The sequence below is a fragment of the Abramis brama genome (assembly GCF_963993115.1).
Source record: "Abramis brama genome assembly, chromosome: 14".
Lineage (NCBI taxonomy): Eukaryota > Metazoa > Chordata > Actinopteri > Cypriniformes > Leuciscidae > Abramis > Abramis brama.
This window is the reverse complement of record NC_139976.1, coordinates 29,093,922-29,106,970: the sequence shown is the minus strand read 5'-3', so window position 1 is coordinate 29,106,970 and position 13,049 is coordinate 29,093,922. Positions and strand designations below refer to the sequence as shown.

General features: G+C 40.1%; 1 protein-coding gene across 1 annotated transcript; it reads right to left on the bottom strand.

Moving 5' to 3' along the window:
- Positions 1-346: 346 nt before the first annotated feature.
- On the bottom strand, positions 347-13,028 carry get4 (guided entry of tail-anchored proteins factor 4). The gene is made up of 9 exons (XM_084135956.1): positions 12,852-13,028; positions 10,375-10,453; positions 10,155-10,236; positions 9,050-9,199; positions 8,818-8,956; positions 4,129-4,269; positions 2,214-2,289; positions 1,826-1,898; positions 347-1,158 (listed from the first exon to the last, which is right to left on the bottom strand). The coding sequence occupies exons 1-9, from the start codon at positions 12,989-12,991 to the stop codon at positions 1,070-1,072; spliced, it is 969 nt and encodes a 322-aa protein (XP_083992082.1). The 5' UTR covers positions 12,992-13,028; the 3' UTR covers positions 347-1,069.
- Positions 13,029-13,049: the final 21 nt, after the last annotated feature.

Genomic DNA, 13,049 nt, shown 5'->3' with positions numbered 1-13,049 from the left:
ATTGGGTTCAAGGGTTACACCAACTTCTAGTTTAGCCCACAAAAATACATCACTGCAGCACCCCATCTGCTCCCATCTGGCCCAGATCCGGCCCACATCTGGAACGCATTAAATCCACGTACTGGATCTGGGATGACATTATGTTGCTGTCTGGGATTGGTGTATTAACTAATGGCAAGATTTTGTAAAGTCTCCATTACCTATAACAGTATTCCAAAAACAAAAAAGTAGCTACTGGATATTGGTTGACATTGTTTACACAACCCAGGTGACATCATTCAAAAAGGAAATATTTAATTAGCATTTGAACTTTCTATTTACTTTAATGAAGAAAAACAGGACACACTTATTTGTTACATCCACCTCTATCCTTTTATTACGTTCAATCATACGTCAGCAGAGAATGAAGCGGCCTCCTGGCGACCGATACATTTATAACAGCACATTCACACTTCAATCAACACAAACATGCATTCACCTACCCGCTCGCGCAAATGTGTACGATGTGTGCTTTTCTCATCCTCACGCATACAATGTAACAGAAGTGGTGAATTGTCCCATCAAGGATACCGCAGTATCCCCGTTAAGATCTAACTGTGCGGACACACGAAACCAAGCCATGTTCGGATTTGAGCTATCATACTGAAGAATTTATCAAAGTATATTAGCATGGATTATAAGTTAAGAGCAACTGAATTACTTTTATTAATACATCGAGCAGCCGCCACCCTCTGTGGCAGGACAGGACCAGGGTCCCTCTCACAAACGAGGGTCCCTGACACCAAGAGCTCAGTAGAACTACAAATGGAGGGCGTTACAATTACATCTGAAGTGCGTCTGTTTCTGCTCATTTATGATTTTTGTTCAACAGTCCAGGAAGTTTGATATTGTTGCACCTTCATTCTATAAAAACTATACACAGAACAAAGTCCAACAATAACAGGAAAGAGTTAGTTATTGAAAAAGAGCGCCCAAACGGATGCATGATTGGTCATTGTTCACTTCAGTGAATGGTTTGGTGTGGGGCTGGTTTATGATTTTGGGACAAGTGAGCCTCCTGTCAGATGCTTTAGTCCAGCTCAATGGGGCTGCTGTCCTCCTGCGCTTCCTCACCCTCCTCTTCCTCACCTGAGCCCATTAGGCTATTCAATAGGTTTCCTAACACACAGAAAGCAAACCAGAATATAGTCATTTTTAAATGTCTTCACAACATACCCTTGGATTAAACTGTGATATATAACTGGACATTTACACAAAAAACCTGGGCGATGATAGTTACATTTTGCAATAAAATAAAAAAAATGGGTAGTTAAGATTTGTTAAATACTATCGAGTTTACTGTATGTACGCAGATAAAGTAGTATGTCCAAATTTAAATAATATACTTTACATTTTTCAATTATGTAACAAGCAGTTGAGCTTTGTATGCATCCAGGTATTGTTGGATATACCTATATAGTAGCTCTATAATTATGAAACTTGTGATGTTTTGTTTTTTAACAATTTGGTAAAGTGACTAACCTAATTACAATTTGGTTATGTGTATTATTGACACAGTTAAGTGATGCATGTAAATGACGGGGTCATCATTTTTTAATGAATAATTTGGGTCTGAAATTGCGACATGAATAAAAAAAAAAAAGTACATGTAGTTAATTATTATTACTCAGTACTTAAATCTATAATTACACTGTAACAGGGACACACTAAAATAAAGTGTAACCGATATTTTAACTACTTTTGGAAAATGAATGCATGTGTGCTCCTTCATAATCTGGGTGCATAGGTGTTTCTGTAGTCAAACAGAGGCAGGGATGTTTCTTACCTAGCAAACCACCATATGATGACGACTGTTTAGGTGGCACTCCAAAGAACAGCTGTCCTATTCTATCCAGATACTGGGGTCAAGAAAGAACAATGTGTGTTATAAACATTAAAGAAGTCCAGACATCTTATCTCATTCAGAATCCAAATGAAAATTTTATCTCTCTGAATAATGCCTGCAACTTCTAACATATTTACTCTGTAATAACAATATAATTACATAGGACCCCGACTGAGAAGCACTGATGTAGACAGCTCACTAGGTCAGGAGCAGAGCTAGTGTTTCAGTCATATTCTGTCTACCGTTGAATCTCTAGGTACTGAGAAAGACTCAGAGAATTGCCAAAAAAGCTTGTTTTTGATGTTAAAGAGCGTTTTCAGTAACTTACCTCATTGTACATAGGGTCTCTCTTCAGTGATGGCTGATACTGCTCACATAACACTGTAAAGACGGTCAACTTCCCACTGGAAATGAAACCACATATAATCCAGAGGTTGTGTTAACCGTTTTGATCCATTATTTGTTAAAACACTGATGGATCATTTAAAATATCAGTTAAAGCTATTTGGCCTGTGGCAGGGCTCTTCAACTCCAGTCCTTGGAGGGCCAGTGTCCCTCAGACTTCAGAAACAATCTCAATGTAACCCATCTCTCTGTAATTTACAAGTAATTCTGAACAACTCTATTAGCTTGTTCCCATGTGCTTGTTTAGGGTTAGAGCTAAACTCTGGCACTGACCCAAATGGAACCCTAACCTCTCGCGATCTTCCACCAAGTCCACACTTTCGTGACGTAATGCCACTTTGACTGTCTTGGCAAAAGTGAGCATTGAGGCCACATATCGGCCGCAAAGGGGGCGCTTGCGAGCACCTTTCTGAAATCTAAAAGGAGAAATGGGACACCCTAGAGGTCTTGTGGATTTAAAGGGTTAGTTCACCCAAAAATGACATTTCTGTCAGTAATTACTCTCCCTCATGTCGTTCCAAACCCGCAAGACCTTTGTTCATCTTCGGAACACAAATGAAGGCATTTTTGATGAAATCCGAGAGCTTTCTGATCCCTCCATAGACAGCAACGTCATTGCAACTTTGACGTTTGACGAAGGCCCAGAAAGGTAGAAAAGACATCATTAAAATAGTCCATGTGACTACAGTGGTTCAAATGTAATGTTATGAAGCGATGAGAATACTTTTTGTGCGCAACAAACAAACAAAAATAATGACTTTATTCAACCATTTCTTCTCTTCAGTGTCAGATCTCCTACAATATTCGCGTACACTGGTCACATTGATGCTCATGCAGGAGCTAGCCAATAGTGAGGTGGCGTTCTGACCCCGAAGCACTGCACTGTTTACACTACGTCAACAGCGTAGGAGAATGACGTGGAAGAGAAGAGATTGTTAATAAAGTTGTTATTTTGGGAGGGAGGGGGGGGGGGGGGGGGGGGGGTTGCGCACAAAAGGTATTCTCGTCACTTCATAACATTACATTTGAACCACTGTAGTCACATGGACTATTTTAACAATGTCTTTACTTTCTGGGCCTTGAAAGTTGCAATGACGTTGCTGTCTATGGAGGGATCAGAAAGCTCTCGGATCAAAAATATCTTAATTTGTGTTCCGAAGATGAACGGAGGTCTTACTGGTTTGGAACGACATGGTGTTTATAATTAATGACAGGATTTTTATTTTTGGGTGAACTAACCCTTTAACAGACATGCGCAGGAGGCAGCCATTATACGTCCACAAGACTGCAAGTGCACACAAGGGGCTCTAAAACAGGACACTAGCCCTCCAGGACTGGGGTTGAAAAGCCTGGGTTTATTGCGTGTCCCTACTACCCATTCTGTACATTCCCACAGCAAAGGATGCTAACAAGCATTAGAAGTTAGGAAACATCATGTTTTAAATAGACTGGAAAAGATGTTTAAGTAAGAAGTTGGTTGGAGAAATTCATAGAATACTCTTTCTTTAAATAAGGTGACCAGATCTCAAGACCACACGTTTTTTTTCATAGGAGAATAAGAATACACATTACGATAGAAGAATAAATAGAAAAGGCACCAGCTACACAGCTCTTGGTAAGACTAAAATAGCTTGGTATAGCAGTCACATTGATATCAAACGTTGCAATACTTTTCCGGTGCATAAAAATAGAGCATGACAGAAAACGTCCACCCAGACTGTCAATGTGATTATTTGTAGAACACCCTCTGACATCCACAGAATTTTACAATGTAGAGCATCCAAAAATAATGACAAGAGCCTGATGCTAAAATCAAAAGCATGAATACAGTCTCTTACCCATCCACAGCCAGCAGAAGGAACCACAGGAAATTGAGCAGAGGCTGCACAAATGGAGGGCCCTTCTCTAAAGATGGGTGCTTCTGTGTGTATGTGGTGAACACCACCAATGCGCTAGTCTTGTTTTTTAGACAAAGGAACCTGCAGCCAAGACAAGATGATGAGATGTATATCAATCATAATGAAAATAAAACAGGAATCAACATATTTAGCGAATATTATATTGACTATGTGACAAGCACGAAAATGTTCGCATCAAGTTTAGTTGACTAGATGGGCAAGTAGTTCATACATCATACTCGTGCACTATTTTCCAATTATTCTAAATATTTTCCAATTATTCTAAATGCTATTCATATGGTAGCTTTGTGTGAGAAACAGACCCAAACTTATGATGTTCCCTTTCGTTTATGGTTCAATCAACATTGAGCAAGCAGCTGACGCTATGGGAAACAGCTTTCTCCAAAAAACTGAAGCGCCAGTATAAAACACAGGCCAATGGCACCTAATTGATGTGGGCTTTTTGCCTATATATAGCTGTGCCGAAAGCCAATTTCTTCAGAATCTTTCTCCTTCAGCTTTCGACTGTGCTTCATCTGATGAGGATGCCAAGATTGCTCTCAAATATCTGTTGCTTCAAATGGACCCTTTGTTTAAGGGACTTACCCAGCCATCCGATGGGCACAAGAGTTGCGTGTTCAAATTGGGCTGAACCCACACTGAAGCCGCTCTCAGTGAGACAGACTGCACTCACGTCGAAAACACGAGTTTCCACTGCACATGACAGCCGTTGGACCGGAAGTCATTCATTTCCAATGGAGAGTAGTACGAGAGTTGCTTGGAGTTCTGATCATATGCGTATGCGGAAACTTCGGATCTGATTTGAGCTTCGGATGCATTGACATTTTTTTACTTCTGCGGATAGACCGTATTGTTTTGTGTGGATATATTCATACAATGCATTACATTCGGTAACACTTCACAATAAGGTTCATTAGTTAACATTAGTTAATGTATTAACTAACATGAACTAACCATGAGCAATACATTTGTTACTGTATTTGTTAATCTTTGTTAATAAAAATAAAGCTGTTCATTATTAGTTCATGCTAACTAATGTAGTTAACTAATGAACCTTATTGTAAACTGTTACCTTAAAATCATTTTACCATGGTGAATAAGCCGAGGTAACGATTGCATCACTACCAATTTTCCTGGTTGCATTCACACCACCAGTAAGAAATCTGAAGTGATGTAAGCCGCGCTTGTTGTGACTTATTTAGACAGCGCAGCGGACCTTTATTTTGACAGTGCTGAGCCAGAGCCTGAGCATACAGTGCTCGCATTCTCCATGTTCATGAGTTTTCGATCTGTCTAACAGTCCTGTCTAAAACGATATTAGATGGAACTGTTATTCATAGAAAGTAGACAGTATATGAACAGGTATTAGCGTATGTAGGTATTAACTTGGTATGTAGGTATTAAATTATTTGGCTTGGTCCCCTCAAAGTTGTGTTGGATTTTCTCCTTAGCGTAAAGGTTAAGAGGCCCATCTATCATGTTTTTCCATGTTCATAGAGTTAGTTTCTGAAGTAAATCTGCTTTTTTTTAAATGGCCAATCAGTGTACACTTATGTCACTGGTAGTTCCTATTGTGCTGGTTTAGACCCTACTCTGAAGTAGGAGCTAAATTAGTTCCTCCAAAAGGAGTTCCTAGAACTAAAATCGTTCCTAGTTCCTGCGGTGCGAACACGCCAAAAAACAGGTACTTCTGCCAATAGTTCTACTTTTCTATGAAAAGGTTCCTCCGGTGCGAAAGCCCCTTTGAACTCCCCTTAAACCCACATCCTCACCCATACTGTTTGCAAGAGCTGACCTCCGCCCCTCCCCTGGAGCCTGCGGTTTAATCATGTTTGGCCAATCAGACGATGGGAATGACGGCATGTTACTGGCTGCCTCTGAGGAGGAAGAATGGTCAAGTACACCGGAGGAGTGAGTCTTGCATTCCCTGTCAGATCTGCCATATCACCCTGTAGCCAAGACTGGTTGCCCACTGAAGCTAAGCAGGGTTGAGCCTGGTTAGTACCTGGATGGGAGACCTTAAAACCAGGCTGCTGCTGGAAGAGGTGTTAGTGAGGCCAGCAGGGGGTGCTCACCCTGTGGTCTGTGTGGGTCTTAACGCCCCATTATAGTGATGGGGACACAATACTGTCAAAGAGACCCGTCCTTCGGATGAGACGTTAAACCGAGGTCCTGACTCTCTGTGGTCACAAAAAATCCCAGGCTGTCTTTCGAAAGAGTAGGGGTGGAACCCTGGCATCCTGGCCAAATTTGCCCAGTGGCCTCTGTCCATCATGGCCTCCTAATAATCCCCATATATATATATATATATACTAATTGGCTTTATCACTCTGTCTCCTCTCCACCAATAAGCTGGTGTGTGGTGGGCGTTCTGGCGCAATATGGCTGTCATCGCATCTTCCAGGTGGATACTGCACATTGGTGGTGGTTGAGGAGATTCCCCCTTCCATATGTAACAGCGCTTTGAGTGCAGAGAAAAGCTCTATATAAATGTCATGAATTATAATCATGGTGACACGCAGCTGTCTCAGTCCTGGCAGCGTGGATTTTTTATCTGAAAGGCATAGAGCTGAGCCAGATTTCCAAGCGAAAGTCTATCAGGACAGACACGTCCAGTACTGGTTCGGGTCCACTGTGTGGTGACAGGGCAGCTTTCTGCATCTATAAAGATGGGAAGAAAGCGTGGCACATCATTTGCCTAGAACTACTGCCAGTGCATCTGCCGCTCAAAATGTTTCATCTGGAGTTACAGAACCACCACGTTCTTGTTTGCATGGACAACACTGAATTGTGGTGTGGACAAGCTGTCATGACAAGGAGAAGTCCCAGGAGTATGGAGACCAAGTGCAGAGATCGTAATGATGATTTAGAACATTTTCGCGAGAGTGGAGGTGGATCTGTTTGCCTCCGTGGAGAACATTCATTGCCCGATTTTATGTTCAGTGTTGCATGCCTATCTGGGAGTGGGTGCACTGCCGCGCAAATGCCAGAGGACACGCACAAATGCTTTTCCGGTGAAGATTTTGCATCTGGTCATTTAAAAAAAAAAAAAAAAAAAAATCAAGGGGCACTGGGAGACTGTCATGCTGATAGCACCGAAATGGCCCAGTTGCCTGTGGTTCCCAGTGATCGTGGAACTGCTTGCTGCAGCTCTGTAGCCCATATCACTGCAGAATATGTGGCAGCTATAGCAGCAAAACATATCCCTGTAGCTGGCCTTTCAGTTGGGAAAACTGCACATCTATGTTCAGTGCTTTAGCCAGTATAGGCTTTCTGAATAGCATTTTGTGTTATGGGGTTGCACTAACAGCTTTCCAGTATTAAAATCAGTTCATCACACTGACTCGTGGATGCCATTTCATTGGCTTATAACTCTCAGGGCTTGCACTGCCCTTTTGGAGTAAGAACCCATTCTACCAGAGGAAGGGCTTCATCCTGGGCATTAGCAAATGTCGTGTTCATCTAAGCATGTGCATGGCGACAGGATCTCCTCACCTAATACTTTTGCTAGGTTTTATAGCCTAGATGCATCTTCTGTGCTTGGTGCTGAACAGCATTGGCCACCAAGAAGGATTTTTAAGATGTTTGCTCATGGTATGCACCATTATTTTGGTTGTATTGTATTTGCTTAGGTGCTGATGGACTCGCCACTTAGCATAACTTAGAAAGACAGCAGCGAGTCAGTGAATATTAATGATACATGCCAGTATTACTGTCATCAGTATCTCTTCAATGGTGAAGTGCTGGCTTTGACACTGCTTTTAATGAGGCTGTATGATACTGCTGATGGTGGTGTTGATATTTGTGTCACCACCACGATATTCTGTGATGGGTTGCCATTCACACAATAGGCAACAGACTTGTTGAGACTTTCCACTCAACAGCTCCGCTCTTGAGCTGGGCCAGTTCTTCACTGTAACACAGTGTAAACACGGTTCTATAGAGTCAGCTATTAACACAATGTTGAGTGAACCAAAATCGAAAGGGAAACGTCTCTTGTTACTTACGTAAGCGCGGTTCTCTGAGATGAGGGAACAAGTCATTCCATACAAGTATATGAGGCATGCACCGCCTCATTGCCTTCAGTCGAAAGATTGGCCAGTGTTTTACACCGCCATTACTCAATAGGGCTTCAGTATCTTTGGAGAAAGTTGTTTCCCAAATGCGTCAACTACTGAGGCAATGTCTGCTTAGTAGCTCTCAAATCAAATATTATAGCGCTGGACAGGTCGCATCAGGTTTGAACTTAATGATGATTGGTCCTAATTGCACTAATGTCACAACATAAAACTTGAAATATCACATGTAAAGGCAACACAGCTGAACATAAGCGAACAACAGAAACCAAGATGTTTAAACTTAGTTGGGATTCCTCACTCAAAGCTATTGAATAGCTTTGGAAGCCCTGAAATATTGTGCATGGGTGCATATTTTGGAGCACCACTCCCTATTAACTTCCATACACTGTATGGCAGAGTGGCTTGCACATTCTTTTCTTGCATTTCTCGTGCAAATGCATTGGGGTGAATAAATGATAATAGAATTTTCAGTTTCAGAAATTAACTATTCCTTTACGAGCTGATTTTACACTGAAACTCCAGAACTCACTGTAAGACGGCTTGTGCTACAAACATGTCCACCTCTCCATGAAATCCTCGTGCTGATGAATACTCCACCAGCATCTGTGCACAGCCCTCTCCATCTGACGAGTGCAGGAAATGATAGCGGGATTCACTGTAGTTTTGTTCTAGATGCAAACAAATTAATGATGCAGGTTACACATTCTCAAAACAGCTGGTTGATCATTGATTGGATGATCATTGTCATGTGTCTGTTTTACCTTTCCACAACGTGAGTGCCAGCAGCTGGTGTAGTTTGGGGTGGCCCAACTTCCCCGACCCTCCTGATGACCACTTGATCGCTCTGGAGACAAATGCTACTCTCTCTGGTGAATTTGGGTCCATCCGGCTGAAGAGTTTAGTCAAATGCTCTAGAACACACACCAAGAATGTAATTACACAATTAAAAAGCCATCATGTAACTTCTACAGATGAAAAGAACCCAAGGAGATTTGAACAATACTTCTATATAGGATTGAGCAATACTGGATATTTATCATATTCTGTATTACTTTGTTTACAATAAAAAATTAACCAATATTGTCAATATTTTGCAGGTTTTAATTTTGCTATCAAATATTGCCATAGACTTTCATAAAAACAGTTTAGCACCTGCGCCTCGTCTCATCACGTGACTGAAAGAGCATTAGACAAAGATGGTGTCTCTGAATCAGTAGTCTTCATTTGCAAAATTGTCTGTTAAGTTTAAGTTAATTTACACAAAACAATTTGAATTCATTTTTCTGCATTTCAATGAATTAGTTCAATATTTCAAATCAAAATTTAGATATATTGGTGCATATAAATGAAAACAGTATATTCTATGGTTAATTTAATGACAAAGAACATTTAAATTAAAACATGCCTTGATTAAAACCTTACACCAAACATTTTGAATCTGACTAAAATTACTGTTGGTTGAAATTATGGTTCCAAAAAAATAATTAAAAAAACTAAACCAGTTTGGAGGAAAAACATAATATAAAGATATACTGAATAGCGTACAAATATATATATATATTTTATAAATAATATGTAATGTCTTATTTAACTATATTCCCAGTGTCATATGTTTACAAAGAGTCCCACGCATAACAGAGTGAATCATGCAAAACTATTGCATTTAACAGCTTGGTGCTGCAGTACAAAACTCATTGTTGACTATCATTTAACACATTTGTTTTAGCCTAAAAATGTATAAACATCCTGAATATTCAGAATATTCAGCTCTAACTACATGTAAAGTAAAATATAACAACACCTCGAACTGCACGGTGTTTGCCAAAATAACAATCACCAACATAATATGATTTTCAATAAACTCACCTAGTGTCTCATCGTCTATTTTGGCCCCAGATTTCTCCAGGGACTCTAGTACCAGCATGGACAGATCTGCAGCACTGTTTTGCTGCTCAGGAAACACAGAAGGGGGGGAAATCTACTAAAAGCCAACTGTCTCAATTACAACTGACCTGTTCAGAGCTTTAATGACATGATAAAGTATAGCCTCGAAATGAGCTATAGCAGATGACAGAGGAACACATACCTGATTATAACTAAAGAAGAGCAAAGCTCCATTGTACATCAACTCTCTGGCCTCTGCATACTTCGCTTGTGACATGTACCTGCACCCAAAACATGTTATTATTAACATGTTATTATTGAGGTCACACAGGGGTCAAGGAACAAAGAACAATAATTCATAATTTTATTATGAATGAAACAATAACTAATTAACAATAATACTTTTAAGTAAGCATGAAACGAAAGTTGCGATAGTCTTTTCTTCCCTATTGTGACGTATAAGGGAAACGGCTCCTCAGACAAGAAAAAAAAAGTAGGGCTGGACTTTATTTTGTCCATGAAACCATGTCTTATCATAAAAGCGTATGCAGTGACCCTCTTTATAATTACATTACATTTCATGTTTTGTTTTGTTTTTTTCTGAATGTTCCTCCATACAGGGGTTGGACAAGGAAACTGAAACACCTGGGGGGTATTCCAGAAAGCAGGTTAAGTGACATACTGGTTCCAAAAACGGAGGTAATTTTCAGAGTATGCAAGAAGACATAGCAACTCACGCCCTGAGCATAACCTACAGGTTCTGTTCCAGGGTTAGTTTACATCAGAGGTGTTTAGTGGCGCATGCGTGCCCTATTGATAAAACTCCAGTGGGCGTGATAGATTGTGCACAATATTATATATGTTATATCGACATATAAAGTATTTTTATATGAAATACTTTTTTTTTTACTTTTTCTATGCTATAATGTATTTCTATAATTTAAAAAAATCATATCAGCTACCTTTCCTTTCAAGCAATGTGGAAGCGAAATGATTAAACATAAAAAAAAAAAAAAAAACTTGTACAGCCTTGTCAATTCATCGCTCTGTTGAGAATGTCTTGTGTGTTAACCGTGAACATACTCTGGGTTGGCTGAACTTTGACGGTAAGATAATCTTGCTTTCTGGAATACCCCCTTCGTTTTAGACAATCATTTATTAGTGTGGTGTAGGGCAGCCAATACAGCATCAATTTGACTTGGGAATGACTGATACAAGTCCTTCACAGTGGCCAGAAGGGATTTTGAGCCATTTCTCTTCCAGAACAGTGGCCAGGTCACTATGTGATGCTGGTGGAGGAAAACGTTTTCCGTTGACCAAAGTGGCAGAAAAATATTTAGATCTGGTGACCATGGGAGACGTTCAACTTCACTTCACTTCAACAGGATTTTTTTGAGAAAAACTGTCGAATTACACTTTTAAACGCAATTATTGGGTTTCAACTTACTCAAATATTGAAAAAATAAAAAAAATAAAAGCAGTTCAAATGTTGACATATCTTACTAAGATGCACTTATATCTAGTTAATGCTTTTTTATATATACAGAAATGGAAGGTGAACATATTTAGACAGTTTGTGAACCCCGTTTTGTTTTCAGACATTTTAATATAACTTTCAAAAAAAAGTCTAGTACAAAATGCTACTGTCACTCATCAATGGCAGCTGTCACAGTTGCTAAGCGACAAGAACAGTCCTCTGTAGGCTAGACCGTCCCATTTAACAACTCACGGTCCGATCTTCGTGGCCTTTGAACTGGGACACAGCCTATATTGGCCAGTGTTTCATTGTCCAACCCCTGTAGGTTGAAACTTAATAAATATTAATGAGTCCCCCCCCCCCCCCCCCCCCCTCCTAATAAATGGTAATAAAACTCAGTGCCTTAGATAAACTTTTTATGAGGCTTTTTTTTCCTCTTCATTATGATGTCAGTACAGTACAGTTGCATCACCCTGACATTTCTAATTTATTATCTGATATGTGCAATCTTTCATACTGATGTTGATTGTCACTCAATAGTGAGTAGACGACATTTAGGCACCAAATAGAGGAACCTTCAAATTCAATGCCTATAAAGGCCATCTTTGTAGGGAGCACACTAGGTTGAGACCATGATGTCCAAAAGGTAGGCAGCTCGATGGACAGCAGGTCAAAAAAGGAAGGAAGAATGAATGACAGATAATGTTTTAAGAAATAATATCTTTATAACAATGTCTTTATCACATTGGTCTACATTGTGGTCTAAATCTGACTATTTTAGACAGAGACTTTAAACTGATATTTCACAATTCTGCCGGTTTAAAAGCTAACGTTATATTGTTAAATCGCTTAAATTCAAAGAAATGTCCGAATTAATCTGATTGGCGTATAATATCACATTAGTTTTGGTGAGGAACTATTATATCATAGTTTAATTGATACATTATTCAGCTGGTGCAAATGTAAATCAACCTTGTTCTTTAGATTAGCATGTAGCTAAACAGGCTCACGCTGATATTTTGTCATGAATGACGTAGAAAACAGCCAATCAGAAATTAGATTTGACCCAATGGGCGAGACAGGATGAGCAGCTGGCCAATCAGCGTAACCGAGGAACGTACTCAATTGACAACAAGAAAGATCTGGAAGCGGCTGGGCCCGGACTAGTCATTATTACTCCGGCAAATAGCGATAAAGCTTACCTGAAGAATAATGTGCGGTACATCTGATGGGCCTCATAATAATCTCCTCTCTCCACACTGGCTCTAAGTTTGCCCTCCACTCGCTGTACTCCTCCGCGGTTCCTCGCGCTGGAGCTCTTCAGAGACTCCTGCTCCGACATGACTGCTCCGAACAACCAAACGCGATCACTGAGCCTTCAGAGTCGCCGTACTCACAAT